We start from the raw sequence: 21122 nt of genomic DNA, 5'->3' as shown, positions 1-21122 counted from the left end.
ACTGGTATTAAAGACATGCAAGCCTTTATCTGGACAAATGCATGCAGTACACTCCACTCTGGCAATGGCCATGCCTATGCTTCTAAAGCTTATTGATATTCTATGGCTACCCTGCGTGTACAGATGCATTATGCTTCTCCATACCGGCTCGAGGGCAATTCTGCTGTGGAAAGGATGAACCATGACTTAAATCAGTCCTTAACAGCTAGAGTATTAGGCACTGGGTGTAGTTGAAGCCATCATGTTTATGGGGTTCAAAGGGCATTAAATAACCTCCTGGAAAGATCTCTCGGTGTTTGAACCCCAAACAAAGTCCTTTTTAGCCTCAAAATGTAAATTTCAGACCTTGAAATTCCAGATATTGGGGCGGCAGCCACACCCTCTGACGTAGATAATCGTTGTGCTACCTTACAGGATCTACAAGAATTCCGTAACACCCAATCCAACGAGCAGTTGAAAGCTTCGGTCTCTAAAAGTATCTAGGAGAAACCTGGACCTTCTGGTTGGATTCTGAAAATTGAAGATGATCTCGGGCTAGAGAAGGTGGCGGTGGAGAAGGAGTTTGGCCCTTCATACCGAGCACCAGTGTCAGTCCTTGGCGTTCAAGGTATAAGAACAGTTATCTTGCCACCACTTCCTGGTTCTAAAGACAATTGATTGGTCTCCCTTGATCATATCAAACTATGCCATATGGCCATGAGGAGCCCTTGGTAGTTCCCACTCTATTCTGGCTACCATGCAGGAAATTCCTCTGCAGCAAATGACTAACACTGAAACCGTTTCCCCGCTAGCTGGGGGGTGAATCATGCACTACAATTAATCTATGCATCCGCATCCAGAGATGTGACAAAGGAGTACTGCCATAGCTGCAAAGTGTTCTGCAGCGATTTTGTGTATACAGATCCACATTATTTGGATTAATTCCTTCCAGATTCTTCTAGTCCAGATGCAGCACCTGCTCCACCAGTTTTTCAACTAACGGTTTCTGGATATTATATGAATCAAGTTAATTTTTATTCTGACAGTTGTTCTGTTTTAGACACTCCTCTTTTACAGATCTGTATTTTTATTTCAAGGCTGAATCGCACTTACCTGGTTCGACCTTGGATAAAATGTTTGGATTACACTTTCCTTGGTTTTACTATTTTTTTGGATTGGATTTGTGATTTGTTTTTTATTAATTAAGGGCAACTATCTTACAGAATGCTCTGCTACAGAACTGGTTGATAGGGCGCTGGCCCCACATTCTTCACATAAACTAAAAAGAGACTTGCCCCTCATAAACATTTCAGTTGTTTGGGATAAAGTTCCCTTTGATATATTCGGTCTTATGGATACCACGTGTGTTTAGGGTTTCTATGGGTGATGAATAGTACCTGGGTTACATTCTGATGACTGGGATGTTGAAACTGTAAACTCCATGCTCTTGCAGCTGGAATATTATACTGTTTTTGAGTCAGAGGATTTGTACATGAATTCTGCGAATTATCGAGAATTTTTATTTTTTCATACATTTTAGACATCAGTATCTGCATCGCGCTACTGTCCAGCGCACCATTTGTAATTAAACTGCCACACTCCCCCGCAAGGGAGTTCTAAAACACACATGGGCAAATGTACATATTTTTTAGGATATGATGCATCAGATCCAACTTCATATTACTTTAAGTTAGTCCCTACTGCTCCAAACAAATATATGCTTACACAAACCATGCTCATATATACTGCTTTGATTGTCACACAATTCGCTGTTACGGGTTTATGATTATTGGAAAGGTATGAATGACATGAAATTGATTTGGGGGTACCAAACCATGGCAAGTTCAGAGGACGCAAACATTGTTATGAGCATGTTTAATTCCAACACAAATGATCTTCCTGAATGATACTGTTCAACAAACTACATGTCTGGGACTAGCTAAAATTAAAGACATGAATGCCCCAAATGTTACCTCAATTGCCTGCTTTGAAAATTGGCAAAATCATTACAAATTTCACTGAAGAACAACTGAACAGTATGTTGCAGAATGGTACATTTAATTCCTCACTTACAAATGCTCAAGGGCGATTATTGTGGCCAGTGGACACAAATGCTTGTCATGCTCATTTTCTGAATTCTACACCAGGGTTTAAGGCAAGCAGGCCAGACCCCCCTTACTCCTATTCCAAAATTCAGGTATGGTTACAACCGATTATTTGGGGAAATTGTGTTAACAATGGCTGGAACATTCCACACTGTGTGCAGTTTTCTCTCTCTGCTGTCTGAAGATATGGATTGTATCTGATTTTTTTTATTAGGCCCTAAGCCTCCACGTTCTAAAATATTTATTTATGCTACATATAATGAAATTTGGAAATTGTAACAAAAGGAAGCTGCTGCACATTTAAGATAAACTGATTAAGATAATTTGGATAAAGTGCTTGCTGTTGTTAACAGTATTAACAAGCAGTCTTCTCATATTTATAATTTGAATAACATTGTGTCCTCCTTGTTATAATGCAAAGTGACATGCCGACATTGTATCATGGGTAGGGCTCCCGGTTTTCCGTTTAAACGGATTTTTACATATAAATACAGACGGAAAACAAGTTTTCCTTTATCTGTATTTATATATAAAAACGGGAAAATACTAGTATATTTTTTCATTGACTTCAAAAGAATCACACCCCAACCATCTGGTGTCTCCCCCTCCTTAGAGGGTTAAGAGGTGTCAGCCCGGTTGAGACAGCTTCCCGGCGCTCGCACACACAGCCGCACCCAAGTACTTCACAGGTCTTTGAAAAACCATTAATGAGGCTTTATTGTTCACCCCTCAGCCCCTGCCTCTTCACTCTGTCGATTGCTCCAGCACCCGTCCTTTCCTCGCAGACTGGGTTTTACAAGAGCAGATTCTGTGTTGGAGTGCCCGGTTTGCACCTAACTTTCAAATGTGTGTAGGATTCTGTATAATTAGGAATTGTGAGGATTGTGGTGTATAACGAGGGAGAAACAGTAAGGCAGTGCCTTGCAATCACCACAACGACTATATGGAGCCCTGGCGGGAACAGCATGCCTCGTATCCTGTTTGTCGAAAAAGTTGGAACACAGCCACAAACACATATGCAATAAAAGTCTTTCTTCTTTTTTTGGGTCCATTTCATTGTGGTGCTTCAACCTCTTGTCTCATTTCTCAGCGCACGCACAATAAAGCTCTCTGTTTGTTTCTCGGGTTTTTTTTTTTAATCTAAAACTTCTCTTAATCCCCTGCATTCCTGGGGGGAGGGGGCTTTTCACCCCTTTTGGGCTACAAAAGAGGTGCCCCTCCATGCTGCGGCCGGGAACGTGGGACCCAGCGTACTGGTTGTACTGTGCTGATCTAAATAAATACTTTATTACAATATTAAAGCGTCGACTTTACACAAAGTCCTTTGCACTCTGCTTGGTTAAGGCTTCTTGAGTTTGGCTGAAATTATATTTTTGACAAGCTCAAGTGAGCCAGTTTAAATTGCTCTAGTCTCTCCCCTGCACCTTTACACTCCACAATACCCAGCTATGCAAGGAGGGATGCTGGCTCAGGGGTTCCCACATTTAAAGCTTTTAAATCTGAAGAGATGGACTTTAAGGACTCTTTCAGAGGAAATTTGAATTGAATTGCTTTCAGGTATTTATAGCGGGGCACAATTGGGTTGCAGCTGAAGGCAGTGTGAGTTTCTCTCAGTGGGGCAGTAAGGTGTTCAGTGGGGAAGAGGATGTGGCACTCTGCTGATGGCAGAAACTGCTAGGCTCTGAGACAAATGGCTTGTGATAGCACTTTTAAGCATATTTTGGACATTCTGCAAATGGCAACGTTTTCAGATAAATGTATAGTGTTGACGAATGTCAATACCAACAAAAGAGAGAGGGCATGAGTTGACACTCCTGTGCCCCAATCAGATTCATAAATACCAACAGAGTGACTAAATGGAAATAAAAATGGTGCTACAAAGTGAAGTCTGTTTTTCTCCGTACTATGAATGTGGTCATTACACCCACATGCACATGTACAAGGTATTTTCTATCTATCTCCCTGTGAGTACCCAACAGGCTCCCCTCTTAGGAGGATACCTCCCGTGTGCAATTATACCTCTAGACTATCATAAGGGGAAGGGGAAGATCATTTCTTTTATTGAAGGACCCTCACTCACCACTAGTTGGTGACATGCTTCATCATTGGGTCCCCGCTGGGGTGACCTAATGTCCCCCCAGCGTGCTACAACGCCTGGTTACAGCGGAGCGGGATGTGGTGAGTGTAACAGTGCCCAAATTAGAAAGTGACTATAAATGAGTGTGCAAGTGTATTAAAAAATGCAGAAGTTGTGACCTTTACAAAAATCTTTAATAATGGCCAACCTGCATTGGGTTAAAAACAAAGTGGACGGACTGCACTAGGTTCTGAGTTAAGGAACCGGAGTCCTGTTAGATATCAAAAATGGTATACCTGCTCTCTCGGCTGCTGTCTTCCGGGAGACAGCAGCCGAGAGAGCAGGTATACCACGGGGAGCCAAAATAGACACCGCGTGAAGGGAACCCACGCTGTCCTCATCGAAGGGGCGTGTTTATGCCTCTTGTTAAGTTTTTGGTTTATTCCTACAAATGGTAGTGGATAACTACGGAAACTGACTGGTGAATTACCACATTAGAAAAACAATTTTTTACACGTAAAGCCTCACGGGAGGGTACGCCTTATTGCGCGCACACCACCGGAGGACTTTTTGGTAGGTCCTGACGAATGCTGAGCAAATTGCAACCAAAGCAGCAGAAACATGTTGACCATTTTTGATATCTAACAGGACTCCGGTTCCTTAACTCAGAACCTAGTGCAGTCCGTCCACTTTGTTTTTAACCCAATGCAGGTTGGCCATTATTAAAGATTTTTGTAAAGGTCCCAACTTCTGCATTTTTTAATATACTTGCACACTCATTTATAGTCACTTTCTAATGTGGGCACTGTTACACTCACCACAACCCGCTCCGCTGTAACCAGGCGTTGTAGCACGCTGGGGGGACATTCGGTCACCCCAGCGGGGACCCAATGATGAAGCATGTCACCAACTAGTGGTGAGTGAGGGTCCTTCAATAAAAGAAATGATCTTCCCCTTCCCCTTATGATAGTCTAGAGGTATAATTGCACACAGGAGGTATCCTCCTAAGAGGGGAGCCTGTTGGGTACTCACAGGGAGATAGATAGAAAATACCTTGTACATGTGCATGTGGGTGTAATGACCACATTCATAGTACGGAGAAAAAACAGACATCACAATTTAATTTTTGTAGCACCATTTTTATTTCCATTTAGTCACTCCTTTGTTGGTATTTATGTATAGTGTTGACGAATAACAACCGAGCGCATGTGTGCATTCACAATTTAAATAAATGTGGAAAAATACTAGCTGTAGCATTGTCTTTTGCTTGTGACAAAAATAAATGTGGATAAATACAGAAAAAATGCCCAAAAAATAAAGATGGATAAATACAGACGGAAATGGCAACAAAAAAAAATTACCATAAAACCGGGAGCCCTAATCATGGGCAACGTCAGCTTAGATGTATTATGCAGTTCAGCTGGACACTACCAACCCTCACAAATGGGCACGTAGCCTGGCGTTACCAAAATTCCAGTCACCTATTTTTGCCCTTTAAGTTTACACACAATAATTGATGGGGGAAAATGATGCCATGTACACAATGTTGCACTTACAGAAGTTAAAACAGCTCCCATTTACAACAGCAGAAACTCCTTCTGCTGTCTGGTTAAAACAAGGCGTAAAATCATTACTAAGATCAACATTTCAATTAACAGCTTGCATGAAACATTTCCCTGGCAAGATGGCGGCCGGTCACTCGGCCGAGTGAGCTGGTCAGAGCATTCTCCCCTGGTCGACTCGCCAAACCCTGTTGTTTCATGGTTTCCGAAAAAAAAGTGATGGGATTCCATTAGTTCATGCCTTTCAGTCGTCAGCAGCTATACTTTTAGAATTGAAAAAAAACACGTAATGCTGTGTTGGCACCTTGCGTACAGAAGCCGACTTACCTGCTGGATTTTGTCTCCGAGGACGCGCTCGGCTGCCTGCTGCTCCGGGTGTTTATTGGCGTCTCAGCAGCTTAACTTTCACGTCCAGCAATGCCGCCGATAGGACAGGGGAAGAATACAGTATCTACTGGACGTGTCACGGCGCCCCGGGGTGCTGGATCTGTGAAGCCCGGTGCGGCGGTGCAATCCCCTGCAGCTTTGACATTGGGAGCGGGACCTGGAGCCAGCGAGAGCGCGGAGGTGAGCCTACAGACGCCCACGAGACATCGGCTCCATCAATGGTAAAGGCCAGGCAGACTCTACCGGCGATGTTCAAATCCCAGGCGGATAAGAACAAGACTCCACAAGTACCCAAGACACCACAACAGGTTATTAAAAATAAACGGGGCCAACCTGCAATTGTTTCTACTAAAGCTCTGACACTCTCTCTTGCTGGTAAGGCGGATGCAGATGTTTCTTTATCTTCTCTGGGGCCACCAGTTGTGGATGCTAGCAAGGGGGGGCTTAGTAGGCAAGGCTGATGAGCTGGACGTCGGGGGGGGGGGGTCAGCTGTAACACTAAATCTGGAGCCTCCGTTAACAGTGTAGGCCAGTCAGACAATAAGGCTCATCCCAGTGGCCTGCTGGGAGTTGTAGTCCCGACTGGCTCTACGGAAACTACAGGAATTACAGAAATTTCAGTTACCCCCCCTGCTCAAAAGGTTACGGAGACCTCACAGCAAAATATGACTATCCATGGCGATACACTTCAAGCTGCTTTACAGGATGTCTTGGTGAACTCCAATGGTGACACAGAAGGCGATACATTTTATTTTTTATCAGATCATACTGGGTCCTCCGAGGATGATGGTGGGGTGGATAAGTGGATAAGGAATGGACTGGTGATGAAGACAGCGAGCTGGGCGATTGGCGAATTAGCGAGGGACTTAACTCAGATGCACTATCTAACGAACTTTGTACAGTTTGTAAGGCACCTAAAGATCAGGGGCCCTCAGCATCCGGTTCGAATACTGGCTCTCTAGTCTGGGACTACTCATTTTCCACGCAGTCTGGTCTAGATGGCAACACTACTGATCCAGGGAGTGGGAACGGGGTAAATTCCTCCCATCCACCCCCAGGTGAGATGACTCTTGCGGTAATCAGACAATTATGGCACATCGCGAAGAAACCCGGCAGGAGAGTGCCCGAACCCAGGGAGCATGCCGCAGGGTGCAAAACTCTATTCGAAGAGTAGCTAAATCATGTGCGGACATTGCTTCCAGAAATGGGGAGGCAGAAGAAAGGATTTCCACCCTAGAAGATGACATGGCTACTCAAAGAGGTGTCACAGATCTTAACAAATCTCAAAGGGACAATATCCAGTGGAAACTAACCGTTCTTGAAAACAGGGCACGGAGGAACAATCTGAGAATCCTGGGAGTTCCGGAAGGGATTGAAGGGTTGGACGTCAGGCAGTTTGTGGCCGAATTGTTCACGGAAGCCTTCCTGGACATCAAACAGTGGGACTGGCAACTTGAAATTTAGCGAGCTCATCGATTTCCGTTTAAGCAGAAGCAGCGGTCTGGTCAAATGGATGATAGGCCTCGTGCCATTTTAATATGTCCGAGTAGCTTTTTAGCCAGGGAAAAGCTATATGATTCAGCTAGGCCAGATAGGAGACGGGCCGGCAAAGGCCCGACTTTTGCCCAGCAACTGTCGAACGGAGGTGGCAGCTCCGGCAGTTAATAGCACCCTTTCAATCGAAGGGAGCTCAAGTATTTTTGCTTTTCCCTTCTAAACTTAAAATTATTTTTCAGGGCCAGACCAGTTTTTTTGTCTCTGAAGTCCAGGCTAAAGCATTTTTGGATTCACTTTAGGCTCTCGAGCTTTGCTCTCTGATGTTGATTTTTTTCTTCGGGAACCCCTTTTTTCCCTCAAGGGGGGTACTGCTCTTTTGTTGGGGAAATGTCATATGTTTTTATTGGCTTTCTGTTTTGTTTCTTTCTCCATGGGCGTATCCCCCATTGGTATTATTGGTAGGGTGATGACACCGGGGGTGCTTGCGTCAAACCAGCTCTTCGATCACAAGGACCTAGGTCCTGTTGCCTTGCATGGGGGGGTGGTGGGATAAGGCGGTCGCAGGTGGGTGGGCTCAAGGTTGGGGAGTTCAAAAATTAAAAAAAGCTTGAATTTACTGTATAATCGTGGTGCTTTGATTAACTTATTTTTGAGAATTGTTCACACCACAATTGTGGCACTCTGACCAACTTAGGTAGTTTTAGGATATGTTTATTTTGTGACGTGTGGTTCAAAACTGCTTTATTTCTATTAGCCAGCATAGGCTTCTTGTTTTCTGAAAGAAATAGGCGCAGGGTAAACTTCGGATAGGATCTTGGAATATATGTGGGCTGAATGATGGCAAGAAAAGGGCCTTGTTTTCGAGAGTTGTCCAGGCCATGCGTATAGATGTATTGTGCTTGCAAGAAACCCATGTCCCCTGGAGTAAACGCAACTATTTGAAAATCCCTGGGTTTGACCTAATTGGGTGTTCCCGCCAAACCTCCATGATTAGAGGGGTGGCAGTCTTACTAAGACGGGGGTTAGGGACATGTAGAAAAACCACTCAAGATAGTAGTGGGAGATGGGTAAATACCGAGCTGGTAATCAAAGGTAGTCCTTTAACTATGTGTACTGTTTATTGTTGAAACCTGGACGACCCAGTAGTCCTGCATCAATTGAACGTACAATTGGCTCTTTGGTCTCATCCTATTGGGTTCTGTTGGGATATGAATATTAATCTGTCCGCCGATTTTAATTTAGCTGGGGGTAAAAGATATGTAGGTAAGAAACCTAGAGTCTTTCGGGCACTTCAAGCTCTGGTTCAAGAGCACTGTCTGATTGATCTTTGGTTTCATCATAATAAACATCATGATGGCTACACATATTTCTCTGCTCCCCACAATAAAATGGCTCGATTAGATTATTTCTTTATGTCTGATCAGCTTGCTGAGTCTACTTCCATCTCTGTCCCCTCGAAAAGCATGTCAGACCATAACCCTTTGATTATTGAGTGTGTCCTCACCAGCAGGCCCAGTAGTCCAAGAGCGTGGACATTTGAAAGAAAGTTATTATTAGAACATTCGTACGTAGAACATATGACGAATTGGATATCGGAATTTCTAGATATTAATAGAGGGACTGCCACCTGCTCTACTGTTTGGGATACGCTAAAAGCTGCAGTCCGGGGGGAAACAAAGAGCTTTTCGGCCTTTCGGCAGAGGACAATTAAAGATCAAACTAATAGACGTATTGAGGATCTGAGGGTGCAGAGGTCCAATTAATATGTGCCATCAAGGAGGGCCGGGACACAGCTCAAAGTCAGTTATTGGTTGCCAAAATCAGGGCCTCCCTACTGGAGTACTTTGGCGATGACCTCGCCGCGAAGTTCTTACAGTTCCGCACTGTGATGTTTGAGTTTGGTGAAAAATCTGTCAGGGTCCTGGCCAAGCGACTCCAGCAGAGGGGTCTAGCCAATCGTATCACTAGGATTCAGGATTCCCAAGGCCATGTTCAGGATACATCGGAGGGCGTAATGGCAGTTTTATTGTTCACTATATACAGAGGAAGTAAACGGGCTGAATTTAGAATCTGAGGCCGGGTCCTTTTTACAGGATCTCAATACCCTCCAAGTAACGGCCCAACAGAACGAAGTTCTTTCTGCCCCTATAGAATGGGATGAGGTCGAGCAAGCAATCAACTCACTAGCTAATGGTAAAGCTGCTGGCCGAGACGCCATTCCCCTGGAATTCTATAGTGTGTTTCGATGAGCGATCCGGGTGAACCTTGTTATAACTTTTAGAGGGGCACAGCTTGGTTGTATACCCGATTCTTGCCGCCAAACAACCATAATTCTTTTTAAAAAGAAAGATAAACCGGAATTTGATACTGCCTCATATCGCCCGATATCCTTAATCAATACAGATAGTAAAATATATTAAAAAAATGTTATCTACTAGACTGGCCGCGGCGATTTCTCCACTAGTTTCATTACGCCAGCACGGCTTTATTCCAGGTAGGGACACGGCTGAACATGTCCGCCGCGTCATCGCACGTCTGGATTGGGCCCAGGTTACTAAATCCCCCCTCGGAGTGATCCTGTTGGATGCTGAGAAGGCGTTCAACAGGGTCGCCTGGGGGTTCCTCTGGGCAGTCCTTCGGTGGAAGGGGTTTAGCTCTGAGTTTATTCAGGCGGTGCAATCACTCTACATTGCTCCAGAGGCTACTCTCAATGTCTCTGGTCTTGTATCAAGCTCGTTCGGCATCAGCAGGGGCACCAGGCTGGGTTGCCCCTGCTCGCCCCTGTTGTTTGCCCTCTATATTGACCCCTTTTTAAGCAAAATCGAGGGATCTTCAAATATTCTCTCGGTTAGGGTCAATGCCCCAGGGTATAAGCTGTTGGCCTACGCGGACGACATTATAGTTTTGACCATCGATGCAGCATCAGCTTTTCCGGCAATTAAAAACCTAGCAGAACAGTTTGGGCAGCTCTCTGGTTACAAACTCAATGTCTCCAAAACTCAGGTGGTTCAGTCAGCCACCATGGGCCCTTCCGGAGCACCCGTGGTTCAAATCGCAACATACCTAGGAGTCAAAATCACTGCCCTAGTTGAGAACATTCCAGACCTAAATATTTGGCCGATTGTTGATTCAGTCAATTCCAGTTTATCGATTCAGTCAATTCCACTTTAGTTGGATTAGATAATTTACATCTTTCTCTGTATGGTAGGGGCAATGTCCTTAAAATGTTGGTTTTACCAAAGTTTATATATCTATTCAGAACCATCCCACTTGAATTTACACAATCAAGCCTCGCTCGAACTGAAAGGAGTTGCAACTGATTTCTGTGGGGGTACCATCACCCTCGAAGGGCAGCTAAGTGGATGCACCTCCCGAGGGACCGAGGGGGCTGGTCGGTGCCGAATCTGGTGCTCTATCGCTGGTCAGCACTCCTTCAACACTTTGCTTTACCATTGTTTGGCGACAAGGCGGTGTTGCCACCGTCCTGTAGACCCTCAATTTTTTAAATAGGGTTAGGAGAGGATGCGAAGGGGATCCTGCTGCGGGTTTTAGAACCCAGTTATTATAAGAAGACCAAGTTTAAGTTCATTGTATCGTTGTTTTCAGTCTGGCGCAAGATCCGGCGCAAATGGTTGATCCCTAATATTAACTATTATACACCCTTTACCGCAGCCAGACTACTACCCTCCATCTTTCAAGATTCACAAGACCACATTTAGGTGGGTATCACAGGGGTTAGGATCTCTGGGGGATTTAGGGTATGAAGGGAAAATGGCCTCCTTTTTTTTTTAAAGGATAAGTTCCACCTTAATACGCATGAGTTTTTAAAAATATTTACAGCTACGAAGTTATGTAGATAAAATGAAGGATCACGTTGCCACTTTGTTTAATAGGAACATGCTTTTGGGAACTGATCTTGTGGAGGTCAATAATTGGGGTAGTATACCAGTATTTGCTTTCTGGTCTTCCATATGATCTCTCTTTCCAAAACGCTAAGTGGGAGGCTAAGTTGAGCACGACAGGGTTGGACATTTCCCAGGCTCTCAAATTAGCAAGCAGTGTTTTGGTATCAGGTAGTTTGCATTCTCAAAGCTACATGGCCTTATTCGATCTTTATACCCCGGCCAAAATCTTCAAATGGGGCAGTAGAGGTGGTCACTGTTGTCTGAGATGTGGTCTCTTAGCCGCCAACAATGTACATATGTTTTTTGGCTGCCCCAAACTTGCACTGTTTCTTCAAGATGTTGAGCTATTTATCAATTCTAGGCTTAATATTCCTGTTGTTCTATCACCAGAGGTTGTCATATTTGGATGTGAAAGCAACGGTTTGTTGGAGCGATCAAGACCTGCTTCCGCCCTCCTGTTTATTGCTATGTCCCTAGTGCGGCTTTGCATCACTTCCGAATGGATCAGTCCATGTGCCCCAACTTTTGTAAACTGGAGAGCAAGGATCCTGGCCCTCCATAATCTAGGGTCAGCCGTTTTTCTTAGGTGGGGAAGACGGAGGCGGAGCTGGGTCAGAAGATTTGGGCTCCCGTGGTGGAGTGGCTTAGGCACTAGATAGCGAGGGCTCTGCTTCTCCTCTGCCGTGCAGTGTCTGGGTCGGGTATGCTGTGCAGGATCTGTTTATGCTTTTTGGTTTTGCTTTATAATCCCTTATGTTTTAATTGTGATTATTTTGACCTCTTAAGATCTCATATGTTCCCCTCTTACTCCCCTTCTTCTTTGCTCTTATGATTTGAGTTGTGAACTGTCTTTAATGTATAATCGGGCGCCACAAATTATTTTGTCTGTTATTCTGTGGATACATATTCAAGCTTGAATAAAAAAACTATATATATATATATATATAAAAAAACAAAAAACATTTCCCAGTCAGAAGATATAAACCCCTAGGAGGCAGCTTCATTCATGAATTATGGTCACTTCTATTTTCGTGTCATTGTGAACGTGCCAAAGAGGAGGCCTTCCTTACTGGAAAGAAATAAGACTCTTCTATCTGACAGTCCCTTGTATGCAAACATGTGACCATTCACGGCGCATGTAAAGGATGAGTAGCGAATTTGAGCTGCTATCTAAACAGAAAACCAGCCCCTGCAATACTCCCACTTGTTACAGTCCTCTCAAATGGAAGTTATTTAAGGCTTAGTGATCAGGACTGTTGCAGAATATGAGCTGGGATCCCTTACATTTTATCAGTTTCCCAACTCATCACCTGTTGTAATAATGTCCTACTCCCCCTCCCCCCCTCTCCCTCACGCCAGGGGTGCTGGTGAGCTCGTTCTGGTCTTCCATTCCAATTTTGAAGGCATATTTCAACAAGCTAAGCAGACTCAACACACTATTGTTTCAAAAAGAAGTACCACTAACATCTGCTCGAGAAACTTTTGAATTACACGTTGCAAGGACATCCAGTGAGATACACTTCTTGTTGAACACAAACCTTAGGTTGATTTGTCATTCTGTATGACAGGCCCTTTCATTGTGTACAGTTTATTAACTGTGCTAATAGCATTATTGATTTGTATCTGTCTCCTAATTACAGCACAGTTTCTTCATGACAGAGCAAATTAGTTTCAACAAATATTGTAAACTTGCTATGTGTCCCTTTCTTTTTGTTGTGGACATGTGTGAGTGAGAGAACGAAAAGGTCATGACCTGTTACCACGACTCCTCAGAGAGTTCTGTTTTGTGTTCTGCGTTGCTAATTTGTTTGTCTCGATGGAAGGTTAGGAGGGCAGTTAAAGGACTATGAGTTAGTCTGGATTTGGGCCCATAGGTACTGATATTAAATGGTGACCGAGTCCCTTCATGCTGACATCACGTGATCCCAAGAATACAAAGTACAGGAGTAAACCTGTTAACCCAGTTGAGTCCGGTGGAGTATATAACAAAAAGAACAGTGTCTCAACAGGTAGTCGTTTGCAAGGGCAATTAAAAAAGTGTATAAATCACTTGCGGGAGGAGAAGAAAAGAAAGGGAGACCAGCAAGTTTCGTGCAATACAAGGTGTTATTTGTAAGTAGTTGTATCAGCACTACAGTACAATTTTACTTAAAGTAACCATAACAACCGAGTGTTCACTGAACGTGCTAGTGTTTGTGAACAGCGAAAAAAACTGTAAAAACAAGTAGTTATGAGGTCAATGATACAAGACAGATCAACATAAGTCAAGTTTATGATTTAGACTGAATTGATTGACCCCCACAGACGCCACGGTTTGCGCCGAGTAGTCGACGGCGTTTTTACCTGTTCAATTCCAAGTCATCTTCAGGACGATGGTTACTAAATCACATATAGTGCTGGAAGGATAATGCTGCAGTGATCCAGACAACAAGGGTGAAGGCCGTGAGAATCAGGCAAATTGGGGCAACTGTGAGCACTCCGACGGGGGGGGGGAATGATGTTCGGAGGTTGTAAATATCCAGGTAACAGGGCCTGAATACGTGGATTGCAGTAGTCCTGGTGGTGTTCATTTGATTTCAGGAGGCAGGATGGACTTGGGTGCTGGAGTGACGCTATCCAAAGTAGAGGAGAATGAATCAAGGGGCAGGTGGGAAAAATTGCCGCTGCCCAGGAAGTCGAGCTGGACAAGTGAAGCGTCCGGATTTGCACGCTTGGCAACATGGTTCCACAAGGATTGGCGCCATGCCAGCTCTTCAGAAGACATTTACTTAAAATTAATCTGAAGTCAGATCCGGGTCCTGATGACAATGAATGAGAAACAGAAAATAATTAGAAGCTTCATCTGCTTTTCCAAGCCTATTCATCGTTGGTGGTTTTCAAAAAGTGCCTCATTATTGATAAAAATCTGTCTACTGTTTTATTATAATCGTGAAGCCATATACACGTTGAAGTTTGTAAAGAGTGAAGGATTCATGACATTCCTTGAGTACGGACTACATAGATGCCAAGAGGGCCCATGTCACGTGTGATATTTTCCACCAGTCCTAGTCTTTTAGTCTACAGCATTTTGGGTGCTGGTGTTTTTAGATTTTACTGAGGAGAGTAGAGGATATTGCTATTTCCAACTGCAGTGCTCTGCTGGCTCAAATGCCAGGACTGTCTATAAATGCAACACACAACATGCACTACTCCCCCGCCCCCAACACACACCACAATTATGGACTACGGCAGGAGTTTTGAAATAAAATTAGTGGTTTATAAAGTTTTGACACAAACGAATGATATGTTGAAGGGCATAAAAGCTAACTTGAAAGAAAGGGGCACATGTAGAGTGGGGGGTGTATATGATGGTGGCAGGCTGCATGGTCTCAATTTTCACAGGCACCTGTCACCTAGGTTCTTCCCCTTGTTATTACATTCAGGTCGCTTGGAACCTAAATCTGCATGATTCACTGATGTTTATTCACCCAATTCATACATTTTACCAAATGTATTATTTTTAACATCTTTGATACCAGAACAAGTTTTCACCTGAATGAATGAATGAATGAAGGGAAACTTATACCGCGCAACTTAGCCCAAGGGCATCAAGGCGCCAAACAGGTCATACAGTCTGCAATTCTCCTAGTGCATAGTTACCGGTAAGCCTCTACGAAAAACCACGTTTTTAATGCTTTACGAAAAAGCACAATGGAGGGTTGTCCTGCCACCTTACTTTGGAGACCACCATTTGGGCATGTCACCAAAGAAAGGCCAGTATTCCCCAAACAAAATAGTACTGAAAGAGCAGAGATATGTGGAGTATATAAGAAACTACTCTCTTCCTACAGCAGCTACGTGCGAGTTGTGTTTTTTTTTTTTTAGCAGTCGGGTCGTTGCTATCCTATAATTATAACATCAAAGAGAAACTGAAATTATCACAGGAAAAAAAAATGTAGTGTAGGATGAGCTAATCACAAAGGACATGGGAAAAGTTGAGACCTAAAGGACAGGAGACAGCAGCAGGACTGGCACAAAGGGAATGAAATTGAAGAGCAGTTTGTATGAAGCTTGGTACAGTAGCCAAGAATCCCAGTGCACATGGATGTTATCTTAAGCCCAGTCTTGCTTTTTAATAAATTACATGTTGCATTTTGGAAACCAAACCTGTTAAGTGGCCCCAAGTGTCCTATCTGTCTTTTTCTGTAGTCTCCGGAATGTTGCATTCTGGGACTTGGGTTTTTACACGTTTGGTTCAAGAATCACTACCAATTGGAGTTTTGCCTTTAACACTGAGCGTTTTATCTAAAAATTCCAAGCACTCCCGGTGCAGTTGTTGAAAAACCACGAGCGTTACAAGGTGTTGCATGTGATATGCCCCCCACAGTCAATGTTTCTGTTACAATTTATTAAACGTCAGGCTAATAGCTCAGTCTAAATCACATTTGTCTTTGCATTTTGGGACATCGGAATCCTGCACTTACGATAACAAAACAAAACGGCAAACATCAAAATGAAGAGATAAATAAGGCTGAGTCAACTACTCACAACGACATAGATCACCGAGATATCTCTATGTCTCATAACCTGTACATGCCTACATTTAGGAATAGTTAAGAGAAATGTTTGGCGGAGTTAAACAAAGGAAATCGGGGGTGGAGGGGGGGGGGGCTTTTTAGTTTCTCAATTAATTTCCAATAGAGGGGAAACAATCTGAATAGAGATAACGCTAATATAAAAATTCTGTTTAAAAATTCGAGAATCTAACCTGGGAAGTACTGGTCAGTAGTGGCAGTCAGTTTCAATTCCTCCTCCATGTCCCAGTCTTCGAGTCCAAACCGTAAGTGAAGTTTCTCGAAAGTAGCCCGGTTGTGGAAACGCAAAAACATCTCTCCAAACTTTACCCGCTGTGTGCTCAGGGAACAGAAACTGCAGTCCCATGGATTCCTGGGAGATTGAGCTGAACGTTAACCGAGGCCTCCTGCAGTCACAGCTGCCCTAGATCGAAAGCTGACCTCTGTCAGGTGTGGCCAGCACATCCAGTCTTGGTTTTGCTAAAGCTCAAACCGTTCCATGTCAGGTCTAATTTTTTCATTGAATTTTCGCACTCACAGATTGGCTTTATAATTTATTAAGCACCCCCTAAAAGTAGCATAATGGTTGAACTAGTCTCATTTGAGATAAGACTACATGACACTTCTGCTAAAATAGCAGTCGATTTAGTCAACTCTTGTTTCATAAAGCCTGCCAAGAGGAAAGTCTTAGTTGTCACTGTCAGTATTTACTCCGATGATTTGTAATCCAGGTACAGATCTCTTCAGAGGGTTCATTAACCATCTGAGTTACCTTCCAGGAATTGGAATGTATAACTTGGAGAAAGTGCTCAACCCCCTAAAATCTCTCTGTTTCTTTCCTAGGTAGTAAGGTAGATATTGCATCGTAGGTTCAGTCAGTGAGCTCTGGTACGAGCCCATCGGTGATTTGAGGTCTGGCTCGTGGTTAGTCACTAAACTCAGGGTTTACCTTTGGTCAGTCAATTTGCTTAGTTGGTATGGTTATGGTCAAGTAGTTAGCTCAGTCCGGTCACATGACACCCATATCATGTGTGACACATTTATTCCATTCTAGGCCTACAGTAGTCTGCCTGCTGGGACCCCCTCCCTCCAATATTTTCAATGTTGAAAGTGAAACTGCAACTCCCATAATGCAACACGGTGTGATTAAAAAGGCAAGAGTAGGCAAAGCAGTCACCAATGACAGTGCCTCATTCGGTGCTAGCACTATGGCTAGTGCTCAGTTCCCTCTGGCTCTGAATGAGCTGGTATCCTGAGGACCTTAAGATCAGTAAGTAGTCATAGGTCAGGGTCATTTGGTAAACTCAGGCCTTTTGCAGTGTTGATCAGAGAGCTCTGGTCTGACTCCTAGTCGTCAAGTGAGCGGAGATCTCGCCCACAGTACCTGTCACATCTAGTGGTTATCAGTATCATTCAGTAAACTCAGGTCTTTCTCTTGGTTTGTGAGTTTAATTCTAGCATAGTACGAGTCAGCTCTGGTCGGGTCCAAGGTCAATCTGTGTGCTTACATCTGTGAGCAACCCTGTCAAGTACCATGCATCATGATTAAATAAATGGATTTCACTGCACAGAAATGCAATTAGCACTCCATGTTACGTCTCCATTACTATTGCTCGACGTGCTCAGTGCAGTTGTGTGTATTGATTACCTGAACTAGTTGCAGGTCTGCTGCTTCCAAATGCCCAGGCAGAAGCTTGGGTCGAGAAGGGGTGATATTGCATGGATACACCAGTTTGTTGAAATCATGACTGAGCTGGTCAGAAATAATTTAAGGTATCATGAGGGTAAGCAGTGCTTTATTGTGCAGGCTGTACACTGTTTGGAGAAAGTGGAGCTATTACATGGAAACTGAGATTGCTTGCCCTAGATAACTCCTCACCCAAACTTTGCCAGTGGTAAAAGTAAGAAAAACAAAGCAGGATATTTACAGCCAGGGTCGGATTGGTAAGCAGTGGCGGATCGCACAGGTAACGTTGTGGGGCGGGGCTGGGTAGTGGATTGTGACTTTCCCGTCGTATGTCACAATCCACTACCCCCCACCCAGCCCGCCCCCTCCCCTCACCGTTACTTGTGCGAGCTGCCAATGTTGGTAAGGCGGGCACTCGGCCAGTGGCAGAGTGGCCAGTATCCGAGTTCCAGCTGTGGGCTGTTTTGGGCAGCCTGGGGGGCTGATTTGGGCGGTGTCTGTTATTCAGATGTCACCAGCGGCCCAGTGGGTGCCTGAGTGGCCTTTCTGGAGGGAGAAGGGCGTCCATTACCTCCCTTTTATCAATGGGCAGAGGTGTCATTCCCTTTCTCTCGCTGGGCCGGCCCATTAATATATGCATAGTGAGCGGGGCCAGGGGACCTGAGCAGAAGTGGCCTCACTTGTTTTCAGGTGTGTTTCACCAGTGTGAACTAATAAATTCATTTTTTTTAATCTAAGTAAAATTATGAAAACATGTTTCTGTCAGAGACACCTGCCCCCCCCCTTCTTTTTTTTATAAAACTTCGCCGAAGCACTGTTTTGCGGAAAGCAATATGCAAATGTGGGCCACTTTTTTCAGCCACGCCCGGGCCGATTTTTAATCCCAATCCAACCCTGGTCAGAGCACAATGTTGCATTTTCTGAAAAATGACTTGTGCTGCAACAGTAACCAGCACCACCATTCTGTGCACAAAAGACAGGTTTGGCCAATTTTATTCATATACTTAACAAGCAACATTCAAGGTTAGCGCAGTGCTTTTTTAAAGTTTCAATAACTAGTATGAAAGATGACTAAACCATATTTTTTCATATTATTTTGTGGCCAAATGAGTTATTTTTTTGACTAACTAAATGTGCTGCTGTGCAACATTGCTTAAAGTCAAGAAAAAAGCAATACAACGTGATCAATGTTGGCCACATCATTTCCCATTTTTTCTTTACTGAGAGATAAAAAAGGATGAGAAGGAGTGTATGGTAAAGTAAAAGGTTGAAAAGGCAAAGGAGGGCAAGAGGGTGTCATGAGTTACCTGATCTGTAACAACAAGCAAAGGCTGGCTAGGACTTTGCCAGCACAATTTTGTTAATATATTTCTACTAAGTTTTATATAGTGCTGAGATGCCACCTTGGTCACATGCTCACATCAGAGTAGTATCTGAGGTCCCTAGAGCTCCAGAAGGCTAGATCTGGTTTGGAGGTGGGTGATCCTCTACCTCCTGGAGGGAGAGCTTATTTGGTGGAAGGGGGGCACACTGGTCACAATGTCCTTCATCTTAAGGATACTATGGTGAGGCGAATGCCATGTGTGGATTCTCCATTGGTTTTAGCACCTCCTCAAGTTTTTCTGTTGTTCTTCAGCTCTAAATCAGGTCCTAATCCTGCCCACTGCCAAAGGCAAAACAAGACCCTTCTTTTCCACGGATGGCCTCTGGAAGTGCGTGGAGCTGGAGGTACTCAAAGCACAAGACAATAAAAGTGCTAATTCCGGTCATCATCTGCAAAGGATGCCCGTGTTTATTTGTGACTGGATACAACTGACACTAGGATTCCTGGTCCTAAATTTTCTACCAACACTGGGCCCAGGGGAACACAGTGGATAGAACATTATGTACCATAGCATAACCACTGCAGAAGTATTGCAACCGTTTAAGGCAGTTTTCCAGATCATTGCAGTCCACATGAGGAGTGTTTCTCTGGTTCCTACTTACTAGGAAGTGTCACACAAAGTTTGAAATAAAAAGACGATGAAATGTCGCAAAGAAGAACCGTCAAACATGGAACCAGAAACCTTGACAGCTATGTGTGAGCCTGCACAATAAACTAAGTTCCAGCCTTGCTCTACATCAATCAGGGTCCTCAAGCTCGGTGTCAGTCAGTGAATTGAAGTCCTGTTCAGGGTCGGTCAGTGAGAATACGGTTTGTTTTGGGTCAATACGATAGCTTGATCTGGCTCGGCGGCCGAAGTTTGGTTGATGACCATCTTGCCTAGGGTTAGAGTCACTCATCGACATCCTAGTCAGTCATGGGCGCCACTGACTGGCTTTCTGGCCACATAAGACCTGCGGATCGATTGTCAGAATATTATTGAAGGATTCCAACTGGTGCCTTTCCTTGAAACGTCTATACTACGTTAATCTCTCCTGGTCACAGAAGAATCGTGGCCTTCGAGTAGAGAAATTGAAAGTTTTTTTTTTTTTTTTAATAACCACTGTCTTTTTAAGACGCACCCGGCGGAAGTGAGGAAATACGACTCCGGGCACCAGGAAATGGAGCCGGAAGCAGTGCGCTTCACGTGCTGTGCAGAGCGGGAGGAGAAACGGGATTTGCCTGAGCCCACAGGTGCCACCGAAGGATGCCGAATGACCCCAGATCACGGGAACCTTTGAGGGTATTAGTCGCCATGCCCGGGAGCAACGCAGACGGCTGCGAGGTTAGTTGCATCTCAAGCCCCGCCCACTCCCAGGCAAGGTCATACGCGTCACACGCGATTGCGCAAAGCCACCAACCCCCACTCTGTGATTGGGCCCACCTTCTGATTCCTGATTGGGCAATTGATGGCTCACATAGAACTCTATTGCTCAAAAGTAGTTGTCTGTCAACAGAGGGGCGGTGCCTTGGCAGCTGCAAGTTTCTGTCTGAAAAGGGTGGTTTAGAGGAGAACTTTTGGGGTTGGTTGTAGGCCTCTTAAGTTCTGCACCCCAGTTGAGTTCCATCCTTTTAGTTCAGGTACGGAGCCCACTCCATAGGGATGCCTACATAGGGCCACGTGACGATAGTACTTGGCTTGCGCATCTTAATTCATTCGTTTTTAATCAAGTTAAGTGAATGTGACTTAGTAAAACTGCAACTCTCAACTACTCTGATCTGGAGATGAGCCTTTGTGACATAGGGTAAAAGTTATTATTTAAATCTATCACAATTTTCTTTGACACCCCCGCCCCGGACATACACAATGCAGACCTATGTAGACTTCGGTTGGAGCTGCTGACTATGGAACTGGGGAGCCAGGGTTCAGTTCTGGGTGCCGTGGCGCAACTAAACAGTGTTGGTGGGGCTACCATTTTGCACACTGGGAACCGAGATGACCTTAGA

General features: G+C 44.3%; 2 protein-coding genes across 4 annotated transcripts in view; one reads left to right on the top strand and one right to left on the bottom strand.

Moving 5' to 3' along the window:
• FOXR1 (forkhead box R1) overlaps positions 1 to 20247 on the bottom strand; it is a 57651-nt gene extending 37404 nt beyond the window's left edge. For 2 of the 3 annotated variants that reach the window (XM_078682198.1, XM_078682200.1), the window contains exon 1: positions 16260 to 20247. In XM_078682198.1, the coding sequence (XP_078538324.1) occupies positions 16260 to 16380 (121 nt within the window). In that variant the 5' untranslated portion in view covers positions 16381 to 20247. Of the gene's footprint in view, positions 1 to 13855; positions 13981 to 16259 lie in introns of those variants that run through there. The other variant, XM_078682199.1, reaches the window with a different exon arrangement.
• A 76-nt stretch (positions 20248 to 20323) lies between these two features.
• HMBS (hydroxymethylbilane synthase) overlaps positions 20324 to 21122 on the top strand; it is a 99935-nt gene continuing 99136 nt past the window's right edge. The window contains exon 1 of the mRNA XM_078682196.1: positions 20324 to 20460. Coding sequence (XP_078538322.1) covers positions 20383 to 20460 — 78 coding nt within the window. The 5' untranslated portion in view covers positions 20324 to 20382. The remainder of the gene's footprint in view (positions 20461 to 21122) is intronic.

This window comes from Lissotriton helveticus, chromosome 3_1 (genome assembly GCF_964261635.1).
Source record: "Lissotriton helveticus chromosome 3_1, aLisHel1.1, whole genome shotgun sequence".
Lineage (NCBI taxonomy): Eukaryota > Metazoa > Chordata > Amphibia > Caudata > Salamandridae > Lissotriton > Lissotriton helveticus.
Note: the sequence above shows the minus strand (reverse complement) of the source record. Positions and strands in the feature narration are given on the sequence as shown.